The 18,730-nt window shown below is 38.2% G+C and overlaps 1 protein-coding gene across 3 annotated transcripts in view; it reads left to right on the top strand.

Annotated features, from left to right (window-relative positions):
- The first annotated feature begins 4,688 nt into the window (after positions 1-4,688).
- Positions 4,689-18,730, top strand: part of SLC35B3 (solute carrier family 35 member B3) — a 33,727-nt gene continuing 19,685 nt past the window's right edge. The window contains exons 1-4 of one of the 3 annotated variants that reach the window (XM_081325949.1): positions 4,711-4,834; positions 7,258-7,555; positions 12,264-12,514; positions 17,861-17,982. In XM_081325949.1, the coding sequence (XP_081182075.1) occupies positions 12,314-12,514; positions 17,861-17,982 (323 nt within the window). In that variant the 5' untranslated portion in view covers positions 4,711-4,834; positions 7,258-7,555; positions 12,264-12,313. Of the gene's footprint in view, positions 4,835-6,303; positions 6,464-7,257; positions 7,556-12,263; positions 12,515-17,860; positions 17,983-18,730 lie in introns of those variants that run through there. The other 2 variants (XM_081325948.1, XM_081325950.1) reach the window with 2 other exon arrangements.

The raw sequence follows: 18,730 nt of genomic DNA, 5'->3' as shown, positions 1-18,730 counted from the left end.
AGCTATACACCCCTAGAGAAACCCCTAAGAAAATATATATTGTGGGTATAGAACAGTGGATGAATGGAATGCCCCTCTTGTGTTAACCTTAGAGAAGGTAGATCTAGCGGTCCTTTCTAAGGAGACCCCATGCTGTCACCTGAGTTACACTGGGGAAAGAGGAAAGCCAGTTATCTTTATTCTAGGTACTGTGTATGTATTCTTAAAGTTCTTATATAGGCTCACCATTTTTTCTTAGCACATCTAGCTCTGTTGGATCAAAATGTACAAAATGGGATGACTATGTAATCGGAATTTTTTTTTACCTTTATGAAGAATGCCCAGAAAGGACATTTATCTACATTTCTAAATAAATAATATTTCCTCCTCCTACTGCCCCCAAATCAAATAACTAGAAAGAAACTGGTTAGGGGATTCAAAAGAAGTGTGCAATGTAAATTTTCCAGGACTCCACAAAGAATTAATCATTTACAGATACGTGGAAAACTAAGACTGATTATGTTGTTTTATTCTGGATAGGCTGAAATTCCTGCTCAGCTCCTTTCATGCCTATTTTCTTAAGGATCAATCTAAATTTTCATCCACCCACATAATCATCACTTCGTTTCCATCCACTCTTTTTCTCGGGCCCCAACGTTTGAGGAAATGGACATGTTGAAGCTGTTTACTGTTTTTTCTACTCACACAAATCAATTTTGGATGACAGTCCATATTTTGATGTTGCAAGCAAGTAATTGCGGGGGGGGGAGGTAAAGAAAGTCAATCAATCATTCTGCCAATCAAAGAGTAGCAATGGGCAGTTGGGGGACAAGGAGAGGAGACAAGATGGCTGCCTGGGAACTCTGCCACCATGGGCTTTATAAAGAAGAGGCTGAATAAGGAGACCAAAACCCAGGAGTCAAATGAAGAGGCAAAATAAAAGAATAGACTGCCCTGATGAAAACAGGCCACCAGAAAAAAAGGCAACAAGAAAGAAAACTGGGGAGCGAGGAACACTTATATCCTTCGCTCAGACTTGTCATCAGGGAAAAATTTCTTCAAACCACTGCCCTGAATTAGACTAAAGATTTGAAAGAGAAGAATCAAGAAGCTCAGCAAGGAACAAACAATGAGAAAAGATGAACAGAAACTTTAAAAAAAAGATAAAAAGGCAGCTCAAACTCTGTACAAAAAGGACTACAGTTCCACAGAGAGTGCCAACAGAGATGAACAGGGATGAAGGCAGCAAAAATTTAAACGTCAGCAATATATACCGTATGAGGTACAGAATAAAAAAATATGAAAATACAGTGAAATTGGACTTTGAAGAATACAACACAATCAGCTTATAGAAAAATCAATTCAATTGAAAGTTTTATTAAGATTAATTTCTGTATTAGTTGAAGGCATTTGTAATTTACAATTCCTTCCTTTTCTAAAGTCAAGTCTCCTGCCCCCTTACCTGTAAGTCACTAAGAGAGATTTTTTTTAAAAAAAAAAAACAACCACCCAACTTTCCAGGGCTTTATGTCTATTGAATCTGAGTAAATCTGATTATTGACAATTCAAAAACAGAACCCACAAATCATTGCCACCATCTTGACTTTTTTGACCCCTCATGGACACTCCTGCTCTGCAGAACCAGTAACTGCTGGCCTTAAAGTGCCCTTATATGTTCTTATTAAGAGAAAAATGAAGGTTTTGGGGAGCGGGGGCTTAGACTTATATGCCAGGGGTGGTGTGGAGAAGTGATGGCAACAAATACTGGCAAAAATAAATGTGTCATGTGGAGAAGACACTGTGGTGTGGTAAGTAGTATCTGGCTGACCTTAACTGCAGGAACAGACTTGATTAAGATTTGGACAGAAAACTATTGGAGAATTCTAGGATTGTAAGCTAAAGAGAATTTTAAAAAAAAATCCAGAAGGTAGTAGCAACTTCAATTATATATTTGCCAAGGAAACTGCATAGATGTGGCCATGTAATCACCATGAGTGAATATTCTTTATATTTTATTAGTTTTAAAACATATTTTTCTGTCACAAAATATTAGCAAACTTATAAAAGCTTATTTATCGTGTTATATTTCTTCTGACTAAACACAAATACTGTATAAATTAACAGACATTATTTTTGCTTGTTTAGTCATAAATATAACGCATTGCTTTTGAATGCACTTTTGAATGACTTAATTCCCACTAGCAAAACCTGTTTTCCACAACAAGAGAGGTGAATAGAATGCATTGACCCAAAATATTGACTAATGCAGCAAGGAACTACTAAAATGTAAAAACCACATCAACATTTCTTCAAGACAAAGTAAAGGAAGGAGGTGAGTTTTAAAAATCTAGAAATCATATCCTTTATAAGCAATTGTAAAATTATCTTTACAGAAACTAAAAAACAAAACTTCACAAATCAAGATAGGAATTCTGCTTATTTATTCTTCTTTGCCAGTCTACCATATGGTATCACCTTTTCTGTTTCCGAATAAGAATTTCCTATTTTCTTCTACAGACAGTCCTCAAATTACAACGTCAATTGGAACCTAACTAGTCAGTGGGAAAGCTGGTAGGAAGTTGCAAGTCTCAGCTTGGCAGGTAGGTAAGTGGCTGTTGCCAGGTGGGACAGAGAACAAGGGGATGTGCAAGAATGGGCCAAACAGGATACACAAGGTGAGTGAGGGAAGGAAGGGTGTGCAAGGATTCAAGGGAGAGGGCTGAGGGAGTGCATGAAGTTGCAATGGAGGCATAGAATCAGGGACGATGCACAAGAAGCCTCACCCAGATCAGAAAGAATGCACAGGTGGCTGGCACAGGCAAAGTCTCAGGTTGCACAGATGGGGGAAGACTTATCCCAGCAACTAGCCACCTTCCCTGCTGGCTTCCCCACTGACTTTCTGGGGAAGCTAGCAAGGAAGGTTGCAAAGAGTGATCACGTGATCACAGGAACTGTAACGGGTCGTAAGTGTAAATCAATTGCCAAAGGCCCAGATCATGATCATGTGACCACAGGGGTGTTGGGACAGCTGGAATTCCAAGGACTGGCTGTAACCACTTTCATCTAGTACTGTCATAACATTGAATGCTCACTGGATGAATGATCGTAGGTCAAGGAGAAAATTTAGGGAGCACTTTTGGAAAGATGATGCAAGAAACCTTCCATTGGGAACAGCTTTATTCTCTGAATCAGGTTTTTAAAAGAATAGTTAATAGATTTTTTTAAAAAATCTGAAGTCACAATGTTAACATTTGCAGCAAAAAATAAAAATAATAATCTTCCTCCCTGCACTCCCTAGTCTGTTATTTTATATAAGCAGTAATATATTTTATTTTGATACATTAATTGGAAAACCACCCCCATTTGAAAGCTCTAGACTCTAGAGTCTAGAGTAACAGGTGTTTACTAACATATGTGGAGAGATTTGTTTCCAGTGGGATAACACAATCTGTATCACTCTGAACACAAAACCAATCCCGTCCTCATACTAGAAACCTACCGCCTAGAGTTGGAGAAATGGGTGGCATACAATTCTTATAAATAATAATTTTAGGGGAGGGTATGAATGAAATAATTTTTTTTCCAAGCTTCTATAATTGCTTTAGGAATAACATATTGGATTATTGTACATTGCTCCTTTTGTTACTGTTGTCTCTAGATGGATGGTTCTTTTTTAAAAAAAATTTCCTGTATGTTCTGCTTTTGTTTTTCACAACATTGTGGGAATTTCTAAGTACAAATGCTAGAATAAATGTTTGAATAAATGCAAAGAAAAATATTTGACTTGATATATCCTTAAATATATATCAGAGTTTTGGAGTTTGAAATGAGAGAAATTCCTGTCTTTGGCCACCATTCCTTAGTTCATTAAACCATATACTGTTTTGAAAGAAGAGATATTTTAGTACTACAGCTTTACTAATAGAGCAATGTTAACTTTTGAGTGTTTGCTACCTGTTATGGCTTCTATATATTTAATCTATGAAACCCTTTTTTTTCCTCTTATTCAGCAGCCAAAAATAAGTTGGCAGCCCTAGTGGATAAACTGTTAAAAATTTCAAAATATTCAAGCTGACAATCTATGGATAAAAGAACGAAAATAAATGAGATAGATGATACGATAACCATGAGAACATCATGGAAATGCTGTGAATAACTAGGGATGTCCAATTAAACCTTAGCCAATTGATCGTGTACAGTTAAGTCAATCGAATGATTAAAGCAACATTAATTATCGTTTCCCCGCGAGTCAGTTTCCACAATTGGCACTATCTATAAAAGATGCGAAGATAAGCAGAAGGGCATCAAACCTATCTTCTTTCAATTTCCTATCTGACAACTATAAGCGAAGATCAAGGCAGCAAAGCAGGCAGGCAGTATATCCAGTAAACTCCACAGATATTATCTATAATAACTACAGACACTGAAGAAAAGTCACACGAGTATTATGAAGGAATGGGCGAATCACTGGAAGCCTGTAGCGCCGGCTGCGGCTGCTGCCATTCCTCTCCCCACCTCCCGAAAGAGAAGATCGGGGTTTGCGGCAGCCGCAAGATCGATCCACTTCGGTCGCTCAGAAGGAAGCGAACCAGCGAAAGGCGCACCGACTCCGAGCTTCCAGGCCAAGCCGAGCAAGCGCCGAGTCACAGATGTCAGAGGTGGGTTAGTTCGATGAGCTCTGCGCTCCCCGCCATTTTGGGCGCTTGAGCGGGGGGGAGGGGGAGCGAAGCTGTGGCGGCGGCCGGAGCGCTCCGCCTCGTCCCGGCTGTCTCCTCTTCCTCCTCCTCCTCCTCCTCCTCTTCCTCTTCCTCCTCCCCCTTTCCTGACTGTGGCCAAACCGTCTCTCCGGACTCAGGTACTAACGCCTCCTCTCCCAGGCTTGATCATAGGGGAGGGCTAGTTGCGGTGCAGCTTCTTGCGTGGCGGATCTTCCCGACAGCTGGGAGGAGTAGGACGAGACTGGGCTACGCCGGCAAAGGGGGGCTTCTTGCCACTTCGCCCTGTTACCCGGTCCCCGATGACAGCTCCATCGCTTGACCGGGGTGCATTTTCATTCTCTTTTTTTCTTCCGGCTTTGCCCCTTCAAGCTGAGTGAAGCCTATTCTTTCCCCCCCACCGTCATCCGTCTTCATTTCTCCCCTCTTCTTTTCTCGGGGTTGATGCACTCCAAATCCCGCGTCCCGTTGCAGCAACCCCATTTCGGAGGATGGAAGGGCGAGAGAAAAGAGTAAATGCAGCTTCCACATTTAGTAAGAATGCAGCCCGGTGCCCAGCTTTTCCTAACTGATGTTGCTTTTAACCTGGTGGGGCAGCTCAAAGAGATTTCCCACCCCCCCCCCGCCCCCCAAAAAATCGCTGCATCTGGACAGCGAGGGAAGGAAGAAGAGTGCTCGGGGGTTAAGAAGCCACCTGTGGCTGTGTGGATGGCGAGGAAACTGCTAAGGGTTGCTTATTGGCAGCTCTAATATCTGAACTCCTAAATACAGGTCATCCTCGACTTAGGACCACAGTTCAGCCCAACGTTTATGTTGTTAAGTGAGAAATTTGTTAAGTGAGTTTTGCCCCATATTACAACTTTTCTTGCCACGTTTGTTAAGTGAATCACTGCGGTGGGTTAAGTTAGTAACACGGTTGTTAAGTGAATCTGGCTTCTCCATTGACTTTGCTTGTCAGAAGGCTGCAAAAGGTGATCACATGACCCCTGGACACTGCAACCATCATAAATATGAACCAGTTGTCAAGCATCCGGATGTAAATCACGTGACCATGGGGGGATGCTGCAACAATCATAAGTGTGAAAAATGGTCATAGGTCTCTTTTTTCGGCGCCGTTGTAACTTTGAACGGTCACTAAATGAACTGTTGCAGATTGAGGACTACCTGTAACTTGTAAAGGTGGAGAGTCAAGATAGGCTATTAGATGTGAGGGCTGCCTCTCCCTCTGTCAGTGAACAGGCATAACTGACCTGGTGGCACATGAATATTTGGTGGTACTTTACTGACATAGAACGTGACCTTTCAGAAGTTTTGATTAAATGTTACTGTTTGTGCTCCACATATACTTTCCTATTTCAGTTTTTCACAGCTAGTTTTTCACAGAAGGGACACATTTCCCTTCTCCTTTTAGGAACTCTAAAAACAACATGAACCTTAGAGATTTCTTGCCATTTTGGTATGAGAAACATTCAGAGATTGTAAGGAAGATCCTAAAACAGGCTTAACATATTTTTTATTTATTGGCCATAAACTCTGGACAGTGTGCAAAATAAGTTAAGATTAGAATAGCAATACTGTTTTAAAAATGAAACAATAAATACCGTAATAACAAAATTGTATTTCCATTTTAATGCGGTTCTTTCTGTAGGTGCTTAATTTTCAAAGAAATGCCCCCTTCTCATCATCACCCTACCTGTTGCAGACATATTTGACACACAACACCCTTTAAAGACAATCTCATCTATCAAAAGTTTGTCTTTTCTATATTGGTAAATGTTTAGAAGAGTAACAAAATATATTCGCTCCAAAAACAACCTGTAAATTGATAAGATACAAATCTATCCATTAAATTTAAAGGATGTGTGTGTGTGTGTGTGTGTGTGTGTGTGTGTGTATACACATTTAAATTTCCAGTTTAGTTTGTATTTTAGTTTTGGTTGATGCAAGTTTTTATAAGACATGGGAACTAAAATTTATGAGTAAAATAGACTAGTCTAGGATTTTCATGTGTCTTTTAATCTTATGGCCCAAAGAAACAATTCTATTTTACATAACGTTGTTGAGAAAAGCCCATTTCATAAGTGTAGGGAGAGGGGAGTGTCAAATAATACCACATAAATGACATGACATATACTTGGGTCAAATATGGTACAGTCACATTATTATTTGACATCATGACACTTGTCATTGTTATATCATCTGACTTGTTATGAATGCTGACTCATCTGTTCAATTTTTGTTTGTCACATGAAATCCATGAAATTATTTGTACAAAAAAAGTACTGGAAACAGTATTTTGAAAAACAATTTAATTTCTTTCATGTTTGGTTCAATCCTTGCTGCATTTATTAGGAAGTAAGTATGTAAGAAGTTTTCCCAAGGCATTAAATTTAGGATTGCAATTTGTTGATTTTTTTAAAAAAAAATATGTTAAGTCCATATTCATCTGTAGGCACTTGTATACAAGTGTATGCTTATAGACAAATAGAGGATAAAGAGAATTGAATTAATAAATATGAAATTGCAGTTACGCTTAGTGCATCTGTTTTTATTTTTGTTTTAGGATGCTTGCAATTTGAATTTACCAGAAATCCAGCAGATATAAAGCTAGTGACAAGATTTTTACATTCCATCTTCCACATTAAGAAAAGAGCTGGTTACGTGCTTATCACCAATATGTTGTTCCCAGAGCTCTGGAATTCTCTAAGATGCCATTATGGGAAAGAAAAATGTAGGAAGAAAAGGCAGTCATTACAATTATGACCCTTCCCATACCTGAAGGTCCTCTACTGAATTAGGGTCCCTCTGTTTGTCCAGTGGCAAGTTGGATCTAAATCTATGAGGCTATGATTTGAACTTAGGTTTGATTAAAGTTATTTTTACTGACAGAGTGATTGAAGGCATAAACTATACCAATAGAAAAGATATTTGTAGCTCAGGATTGAATTGTGGGGTCCTTGGTGCTCTCCGAGTTTGGTTGTTTTCTTGCAGATGTTTCATTACCAAACTAGGTAACATCATCAGTGCTAGAAGGGAGTGGGGTTTGCTCTCTTTTTATAACCCACACCCTTCTAAGTGCTGCTACCTAGTTTCATAATGAAATGTCTGCAAGAAAACAACCAACCTCATGGAGTACCAGGGACCCCACAGATTAATTGTGTTAAACCAGATGCATTTCACATTGCACATTTTATATAACATCATTTCAAGATATATATTTTTTCTCAAAAGTTAACATGAGGTACAAATGTGTGGAAGCTTCTGTAAGAATTCTGCCATAGGGTAAGATAATGGATTGTAGTCAGGCTTTACAGGATAAAAAGTTGTTCCAAGCATTTTTTTTCTATATAGTAACAGATGTGTGCATATGGCATCAGTAACAATGTATCTCTTCTTTATAGAATTACAAAATGTAGACAAAATTCTCCTTTTTTAAATGCAATACTAGCAATGACTCATACATATACATGTACATATGTATATGTATATACATATACGTATATTGTATACATAAATAAGAAACGAGACAATTACTTGAATTTCTCTATTAGGGAAGCTATAGCCTTCCAGCTTTGGCGTCTAGTCATGCTGGCCACATGACCACGGAGACGTCCTCGGACAAGCGCTGGCTCTTCGGCTTTGAAACGGAGATGAGCACCGGCCCCTAGAGTCGGAAACGACTAGCACGCATGTGCGGGGGAACCTTTACCTTTACCTTTACCTTTAGCCTTCCAGCTATTGTTGAACTACAGCTTCTAGCCAAAGACATTCCAAGTTAGTCCCTCTGATGCCAAAGTGATGAATCATGTCACAACGTCACGATACATTGCTTCTAGGTTTCCATAGGTCTCTGAAGACCTGTTATGTCAAAGGGCCTAGGGACCTCAGCGGAAGGGGGAACTGATGAGAGGGCTCCATTACGATTAAGATCCCTTTGCCTACTTTGTTTTAACTCTTTTTATATATTTTAAAATGTTTTATTTTGTGTTATTGATAATTATTTTCCATACTCTTATAGTCGGGTTGTATGCCTCCCAGAATTGCTTGTGAGATGGGCAGTTATAAGAGAGAGAGAGAGACCACACTTTTCTACTTGTCACCTCCCCTCCCCCTTCTGTGGACAAGGATGTTTCCAGGATTCTTCATCCTTAGATGATGGGGCTATTCAAAGTTGTAGCACCTGGACATTACCTGTAGAGTTCTGCTCAATTTGTCTCATGTTTAGTTTAGGGTTGTTTTTTTTTGAAGCCAATTGTTTAAAGAAAATATATTTTTTGAAAAGCATTAAAAGACTAGCTGAAACATGTGGTCTTTCATTAAGGTGCATTAATCTGTAGGTATTAATTACACAACTTGCTAAGAAAAGAATTCATTATGGACCGTTAGAGAAACATGTTCAGCAAAAATCTGAACAGAAGGTATAATTTGCTAGGGAAATACTTAAAAAAATAGAGCAAGGGAAAGCCCAGGAAAAAAACCTGACAGAATTAGTATTAATTACATTTATAGCATTTTGTATGAGTCTTCTTACAACACAGAGCTGCACAATAATGTTCTTCCTTTAATTGGCAATAGCAGCCAACTGATACATAATTACATATATAAACTATTTGGGAATAATTACTATTTATTAAGGAAAAGTTTCCTTAGGTAAATGCATGCTAACAATTAAATAAAGCCCAGTTAACAGAAATTGATACCATAGTAGAAACTTGCTAACAGACTAAAGAAATATTTGCTATTACAGCCAGGCAAATAAAAATTATTTCCTAGCTCCCTGTTAACTGAATTGCTAATAGGACCATTTAGGAAGCTTTTGGCTAAAAAGTATATTTTGTCTGAAAGAACAAGTGTGGGAAATAAGGGGTGGCAGGGAATTAAGTTATCAGTTCCATATTAAAAGTTTGAAACTGGGTTTCATTGATGTCTAGTTAGGCTTCTGGTAATTGTTGTTTGTTTGTTTGTTTCTCTTGCATAGTATATCCTATTTATTTGCCTCGAGAGCAATCAGACACTTGCAAATCAGTTTCCCAGAAGCATAAAATGCAGTAATAGGAGCCTTGGTGGAGCAGTGGGCTAATGCCTCCTTAAGTAACACCAACTGCCTGCAATTAGTGCAGGTTCGCATCCCACCAGGCTCAAGGTTGACTCAGCCTTCCATCCTTCCGAGGTAGGTAAAATGAGGACCCAGATTGTTGGGGGCAATAAGCTGACTTTGTAATAATGCCGCTTGGGGTGTGTGTGAAAGCCCTAATAAGCAGGCATATACATAGAATGAAGGCTACTGCTAAGCTTGTAAGCCGCCCTGAGTCTTCGGAGAAGGGTGGGATATAAATGGAATTTAAAAAAAAATATTTAAATATCTCTTTGGTAAATTAGACTGAGTTAAGCATTTAATTTTAGATTAATAAAATGAGGAAGTGGAGATAATTTTTATACATAGCATATGGAGACCCTGTTCGCCCATCATTCTAATTTGGGATAGACAATCAGCAGTTCTTCAGCAACTTTCATGTAATTCCTCCAGCTCCCTCTGGCTACACTTGACATTAGATAGGAAATACATAAAAACAATATTAAACTATAATTTAAAAATATAGTATAAGAGGAATCATGAAAAGTGTCTAAAATGTCACATCTCATAGTATTTCAGCAATGCCACCCAAACTTCTTGGTTCATATGTCACAGGCTTTTTACTAGGTCTGCTAAATATGCTCTGCTGTTGGCCCCCAATGTAAGACCTGAAATAAATTTAATCTGGTTTAAACTTATCCTGTCCAACCTGCCCCCAAAATCCCCAAAAATCCCTAATATAATCCATATTTTGGTCACCAAAAGGTTGCCTATTTTACAAGTGTAAAGTATGATTGGCTGCCTTCTATACCACACAGTAATTAATGAAAATGTCTTTTTAAAATAATTTTTTTAAAAAAGTTGTACACATAACAGAAAAACTAACAAAAACTAATAAAAGATAATAAAGCAAAGAAAGAGAAAAAGAGTCCCTCTCTGAGGGGGATGTGTGGTTCATAAATCTGAAAAATAAATAGATATATTAAATTTAATATTTATTTAATTTTTATTATTTAATAAATATAATATTTAATATTTATTAATAATTGCAGAAAATGAATAAAAATAAATAGATTATTCTTCTGATTTCTTTCTCAGGAAATGCAAGTACAATTACAATATTGATCCCTAATATAAAATTACAAAAAGTAGGTCACTTTTTTCTACTATCCAATTTTTTTCTAATAATCAAAACCACAAATCATGAGTGTATTTTTTTCTATATCATGCAAAAGTGTATAAGGGATTTTCAGTCAGCCGTAAACACAGATGTTGTTTTTTCTCTAATCAAAGCGATTAACCATTTCTGTAAGTTCCATCATCTTCACCAATCATTCCTCTGTTATAGGTAATGTTGAACATTTCCATTTCAGAACATAGAATAGTCTCACAGCAGTTACATATAATAACATTTTTATATACTTTTTTCTAGTTATTTGTCCATTAGTGTTCCCGTACTCCCCAAAAAAGGTCTCTTTATTATTCTTTAACCTTTAAAATCTTCTGGATTAATGTATCCAAAAATTTTAGCTTTTTGCATGTACATTAAACACAGTAAAATCTCTCTACATGTTTTCACATTTTCAGCAAAGTTTCAGAGTACATTTACATATTCTAAACAATTTCTCTGGTAATCTATACCAACAAAACATTCTGTTTAGGTCTAGAACATGAAGTGAACTTTAATCCTTTCCACCACATATTTTGCCATTGAGCTATTTGTATATTATAATCAAAGTGTTTACCCCATTGCAATCATACATTCTTTCATTTTTGTTCTTCTTCTGTCTCATATATCAACAAAATTTTACACATTTTAGCAATACCATGATCATAATTAGTAGATAATTTTATCTCAAACTCTGCTCAAAACCATAAAATCTAACTAATCGGAAGCTGCTTCTTGTTCTTTCTATTTCTTTTTGATCTTTTCTTTGTGTGCTTTTCTCATTTTCCTTTTGTCTTTATTTCTCTTTTTAGAATAGAATAGAATAACGGAGTTGGAAGGGACCTCGGAGGTCTTCAACCCCCTGTTCAGGCAGGAAACCCTATACTTTTTTAGGCAAATGGTTGTCCAGTCTCTTCTTAAAAACGTCCAGTGTTGGAGCATTCACCGCTTCTGGAGGCAGGTTGTTTCACTGATTCATTGTTCTAATTGTCAGGAAGTTTCTCCTTGGTTCTAGGTTGCTTCTCTCCTTGATTAGTTTCCACCCATTGCTTGTTGTCCTGCCTTCAGGCGCTTTGGAGATTAGCTTGACTCCCTCTTCTTTGTGGCAACCTTTCTCTTCATTCTGTATTAGTTTGTGTTAGTTTTTATTTTTTTCTGTAAAACGTTTAATAAAATTTATACCAAATAATGATTTACATAACTATTGAAATTTTTAAAATTGCCTTAGAGAGTCTGAGTGAAACAAATTACAACTAAATGACATAATGAATACATAAGGTGCTCTCTTAACTGTTGCTATGATTAAATTTAACCTTATTTGTTTCAGCTTGCAACCAAACAAGACTTTTACGTACCGAATGCAGAAGACTAGGAATCATGGATATGAAATTCAATTCCTCTCGGAAATACGTTTCTATCAGCATACCATCAAAATCCCAAGTTATGTCACCACACATCAAATCAGTAGATGATATAATTGTCCTCGGAATTAATCTCAGCAAATTTAACAAACCTACACAGTTTTTTATTTGTGTTTTGGGAGTCTTCCTGTTTTATCTTATTTATGGATATTTGCAGGTATGCACTATCATTCTTTGTGTGTGAGTATAAAAAAATTGCCAGAAAACAATTTTCATGACTTATAGCAATTTTGATGCAGCCGTAAGCTTTATTAAAATAAGAGGAAATTCTATTCTTATAAAGATAAACAGGTATTTGCACATTTGAAGGAAAGTGGGAATGCCCACTCATTAATGAACTAATGAAGTTTTGCAAGGTTCAAAATCCATTGAAAAATTTCAGGTAGACAGTATTAGAAAGTTTTATTCAACTGAGCACTAAGGTAATTTATTAATCAGGAATTAGCAAGAATTTAAAATTTTGTGGTGATCTAAAAAGAATCATTACATCTTTAATAGCATCCTTGAATATCTAAAATATAAACCTGGAAAATACATGTTTTGTAAATATGATTTTTCATTAGTTTTATTATTTTCTGAAATGTAATTTATTATATAATCCATCTAGCACCTTGAAAATTGTTGAGAAGAAGAATATAAGTAAAATAGCTAATAGTTATGCTAAAGCTAACATTTAGATTTAGTAAAAAGTGGTTTTAAGCATTATTTGTTACGAAGTGGAACTTTGGGTTATGCCAGGGGTAGGCAACCTTGGCTCTTTGACTTGTGGACTTCAATACCCAGAATTCCTGAGCCAGCCATGCTAACTTTGGAATTCTGGGAGTTGAAGTCCACAAGTCATAAAAGAGCCAAGGTTGCCTACCCCTGGGCTATGCAGTTATGGATCCTATATACATGCAGTGAGAAAGGTTTCTTAGAAAAACAAAATCAGATGTCAAGAAAAAAGGGCTCTAAGTTTTCTCCCTACGTTCCTAACTAGCTGCTGGGATTTTTTTTTAATGGAATAGTATTCAAGGGAGTTGTCATCTGGAATCTGAAGTGTCAGTTTGAACTGAACATACAATCATAATGTATGTTCACTTCATAATGTTTATAATCATAATGTATGGGCTGTTAGCTTGAGCTCCAAGCTTGGCAATTTGGTTGCAAACATTTCGTCACCATTCGAGGAGACATTGTCAGTGCACTTTGAATTGTGTTCGTCTGTTCGAACACTGCCTTTAAATTGGTATGAATGTTATTTGTTCTGATATTTCTGAGTCATGGTCTGGTTTCGGACTGTTTGATTGGCTGATTGTTGTTGCCAGGCCATGGTCTTTGGTGTTAAGTACCCTCTGTGATGCAAATTGGCATTAGTGTTGTTTGTTCGGGTGCTTCTGAGCCGTGGTCTGGTTTCGGATTGTTTGGTCGACTGGCCGTTGTTGCTGAGATGTGGTCCGATTTCTTGTGGAGGGTTATGATTTTTGTTGGTGCGTGATGAGGTGCCTGTTCGTTTTTAAATGCTACCTTTGGGATCACAGTTGAAGTAGTTCTTTAGTTCTCAGCGGTTGGTAGACTGCGTCAATGTCAGTGTGTCTGTTAATACAGGTAATCCCCAAGTTACGAGTGTTCACTTAACGCTTGTTCAAACTTACATGATGATCACCCCCTAGTGCTTACGAGCAAGTCCCAAAATTACAAATATTGCAGCACCATGGCAGTCGTTCGCCCTTACAAGTGACCACAGTGGCTCTGCAACATTCACCCTGGTTATTGTCTCCCTCCCCACCCCCGCCCCGGGTCTCTCTAGCCACCAGGCCTTCAATACTCTCCCTGCGAAGATCGAGATCCTTCGCTTTCTTGGCTGCTCCAGGCCTTTGGTGTGTTCACAGAGAACGGAGGCCTAAAGTAACACAAGATCTCACATGATCTCATGGTACTTTAGGCCTGTGTTCTCTGCAACAGAGAACAAAACCGAAGCCAGGGTATGCTTCCACGTTCCTACGGAGGCCAGATCGGGGTGTCGAAGGCCTTTTCCAGGCTGCTGCTACATGGATCTGAGGCTGGGGAATGCTTCAGCGGTCCACCGGATGCCTGATCCGGGTTTGGGAGGCCTTTTCCAGGCCACTGCTGCCCAGATCTGAGGCTGAGGGACGCTTATGTAGCCCTCTGGTGGCCCATTTCTGGGTGACAGTGGCCTGGAAAAGGCCTCCGGAGCACGGATCGGGCTGCGGAGGGGCACAGAAGAATTCCCAGGCCTTAGATCCGGGTGGCACAGCCTGAAAAAGATCTCCGATGCCCAGATGAGGCATCCGGTGGGCCGCAGAAGTGTTCCCTGGCCTCAGATCCAGGCAGCAGCGGCCTGGAAAAGGTATCTGGAGCCCAGAACGGGCCACGGGGGGCACGGAAGGGTTCCCCAGCCTCAAATCCAGGTGGCAGAGTCCTGGAAAAGGCCTCCAGAGCCCAGATTGGGGCACGGAAGCGTCCCCCAGCCTCAGATCCAGGTGGCAGCAGTAACCATGGGAGAGAGGAGACGGATCTTTTCCAGCTGAGTCCAGTGTGGCAGGAAGGGAGGAAGAAGCATGAGGTATCTTAGTGGGTCGGGGAAGCCTTGGGGGCCTGTTTCATTACTAGGCCCTTCCCCACCCTGAGATACCCCATGTTCATTTAACGTTGCATGCGTTTTAACAAGCAAAGGAGTGATCTTGTTCGAGGTATGAGATTCACTATGCATTTCCGAGTTACGAGTCGAATGGGCAGCTCCATTACACTTGTAACTCGAGGACTACCTGTATTGACTTGGTGGAAAACCAGTCTTCAAGAAATTCTCTTTCTCTCCTTGATTTCCCTTGGGTTACAACTGTGGTCCTGGTTAGATCGAATTTGTGTCCTTCTGAGTCTTCATAGTCAGACATGCGGATAGTGGGGTCATGTCTCTTGATGGCCAGAAAGTGTTTGTGCAGTCTGGTTGGTAGCTTTTTTCCTGTTTGGCCCACATAGTTTGGACAGACAAGCTTAATTCAAAGCCCCCTGTCTCTTCAAATGGTGATGAAACGTTTGCAAATTGCCAAACTCGGAGCTCAAACCAAGCGCCCAACTACCAACCCGAGCTACTAATATTCAAACACATTTCAGTCATAATGTATGTTTTCAATGGGATCTTTTGGTTATCTAGTCCCATTCATACAATTTTTCACATAAGAGAAAAGATAAGATTGTCCAGGTACAGATAGTTTGCCCGTGCAAAATAGGGCAAACCAGAAAAATATATCTGAATAATGGACCTATAGGAGAAGCAACAAGTATAAGTTGTGCTTTCTGCCAGGGAATTTCTTCAGGATGAGTGAATAAAAGTAGTTGGAGATTCCCTATAAAGAGAATAATGAAAGAAGATATGATTCAAGAACTTGGTGCCTTGGTGGCGCAGTGGGCTAATGCCTCCTTAAGTAACACCAGCTGCCTGCAATTAGTGCAGGTTCGCATCCCACCAGGCTCAAGGTTGACTCAGCCTTCCATCCTTCTGAGGTAGGTAAAATGAGGACCCAGATTGTTGGGGGCAATAAGCTGACTTTGTAATAATGCCGCTTGGGGGGGGCAAAAGCCCTAATAAGCAGGCATATACATAGAATGAAGGCTATTGCTAAGCACATTGGTTTGTGCTTAAATTGTAAGCCACCTTGAGTCTTCGGAGAAGGGCGGGATATAAATGGGATTAAAATAAAAAAAATAAACTCTACTGAGTGACCAAATGATCACTTAACTGGTCACACATACAGTTCCCATTTGAAAACCACCACCAAGCAGTCTACCACTATTCTGAGCATACTGTTCCATTGGTTAGCACTGTTCCATTGGTTATTCCTGTCAGGAAATTCCTTCTAAGCTTCAGTTTAAATTGTTTTTTCTTTTAATTTCAACTATGAATCCTCGTCCTCTCCTGGTTGTCTGCCCACTCTTGTGCAATATATCATTTTAGAGATGTCTATTTCAGCTTTAACTTTTGTAAACTAAAATATGTCCCAAATCTTTAACCATTCTTTGTAAGGCTTGGTTTTTGGACTCTGGTAGTTTTCCTTCAAATCCAATCCTGGCTCACTAAGTCTTCATGTAGAACTGGGGGCGGTTTTCCAAGTGCATTCTAACTATGGCAGAGTACTATGGAATTTTATCTCCTGTTATCTGAATACAAGGTTTTTGTGGTATAACCCAAGATTCCTTTGATCTATTTAGCTGCTGCAGAACCATGCCTGTTCATACAAAGCAATCCTTTACAGTGGTAATTCAGACCAGTTAGCTAGCTAGCTAGCTAGGCCCCCAGATGCTTCCTGCATATAGAGCTTCTAAGCCAAGTCTTCCAATGTTGTACCTAGGCATTTGATTTTTCCTACTCAGAATCATATTACTCAAAGAAGACACACATAATTTTAAGGCTTCAGTCCTGATGAACATGATAATGACTAAATTCCGTATTGCCAGCAGCAATATTGATGCAAGTAGAAGGCCCTGAATCTCCCTTGCGTGGATTAATTTCCATCTTCTGCATTAAAAAAAAATAGCACCAATTGAAATTGAAATTTCAGTAGAAATGACTTTTGTATATTTGGGTGAACCAGCAACAAAACGCATGTTGAGCATTTTATGAAAGTTATATAGTACCCATCGGAGCATTTTATGCCAGTTTCACATAGTCATTGATGAAGTTTGAACTAGATGTGAGCAGCTCAGTGAAAACAAGAAATGAATGTGCAGCTGCAGTAAAATTAGCAAATATTATGCAAAAGTTTGAAAATAAAATTGCAATAAAATGCAGCTGTTCTGAATAGTATTAAAGCAGGGTTTTTAATTTTTTTTTATGCAACGATGGCTTGCTTTCTATACTACGCTAAGCCATAATGAGTGAGTTTGTATATCGTACTGAACAAAAATAGCGCAGTGTACAAATTCTGCCACAATCAACCTTTCGTATAAGCAACATTCCCATGTTTTGCTTGCTTTTGGAGTTGTTTGTGCTTTGCACTTGTAGCTGGCTCAGAGCTTGTATGGGAAGCAAGTCAAGTGACTGCTAACTGCAATTACCATGATGTTCAGTCAGTGATTGATAAAACATGAGTTTGTTTCTCTAAAATAAACCATGGTTCGTTCACTGATTCATTTGCGCATCATCCTAAATCAGAGATAAACAAACCATTGTAATGTGAGAAGACATATGGTTTCAAAAGTTAATTGGTTGATAAATGGGACATATTTGGGGGGGTGAGGACTTTTTTCATGTCTTCTATTTATACTAATGATGCTTGTATTATACATATTGGTGATGTTCAACTATTAAGTGCATTAATTAATCCCAAATTAATTTGAAAGTTAATCAGTTCTATGTAGCCATTGATATAATAATGCCATGGATTATACCTGATAAAGACAACAAATTTCTCGTCCAAAATTAAATTGAAAGTTGATATTACAATTCATAGAATATGATTACATACCGTATTTTGCCATAACTTTCTGTCTCCTTTTTCTCTAGGAACTAATATTTTCAGTAGATGGTTTTAAATCCTTTGGCTGGTATCTCACATTAGTACAATTTGGCTTTTATTCCATTTTTGGACTTATAGAACTACAGCTTATTCAAGACAAGAGGAGAAGGTATGATATTAATTTTTATAATCTTAAAATTTGATACTTCAAAGCTTGATTTTTATATGTAGTTTTACTAGGTGGACAAGACTTATACAAAAATTCAGCTCCAGTTTGTAAAATAAAGAAGACAGCTTAGGACAATATTCATAAGTAAACTAGATGTTTACTTATGAAACTGTCGAACTGATTTTTCAGAATATGAGTGATTTTTAAATATGATTTTTCCCCCATTCCATTTTAAAATGTAAAATATTTATATATAAATGTAATTTTTGGATCCTCATATCAAATATTAGTGCAAAAGTACAACTTATAAAATATTTTTTCAGCAACATGCACAACTTTCACATTTAACCTATAATTAAAAGGAAACCTATATTTTGTTAGTTTATACATAGCACTTCTACACATAAAATATATAAAATAAGAGATATTTAAAACTTTCAAAAGAATTTTTTAAATGGCTTATCACAGAGGGAAAATGCTTCTTAAAATCTGGAATCCAGTGACCTGAGTGGTTTCCATGTATAAAGTAGACTAGGAGAGCAACCTCTTCCTAGACTGTAACGTAAAAGTAGTCCTCACTAAACAATTGTTTTACAATTGTTCAAGGTTATAATGGCCACGAACAAGTGCTTTATGACTGATAAATGGTCATGCTGTCCCCCCCATGTAATTGTCTATCAGATTAATCAGCTTTACGGTCCATCACGGTGTACTGCAGTCATGTGATTGCAATTCACAATTTTTTTTG

The sequence above is a fragment of the Vipera berus genome, assembly GCF_964194415.1.
Source record: "Vipera berus genome assembly, chromosome: 3".
NCBI lineage: Eukaryota > Metazoa > Chordata > Lepidosauria > Squamata > Viperidae > Vipera > Vipera berus.
The sequence above is the reverse complement of the archived record's forward strand: the minus strand, read 5'-3'. Positions and strand labels throughout refer to the sequence as shown.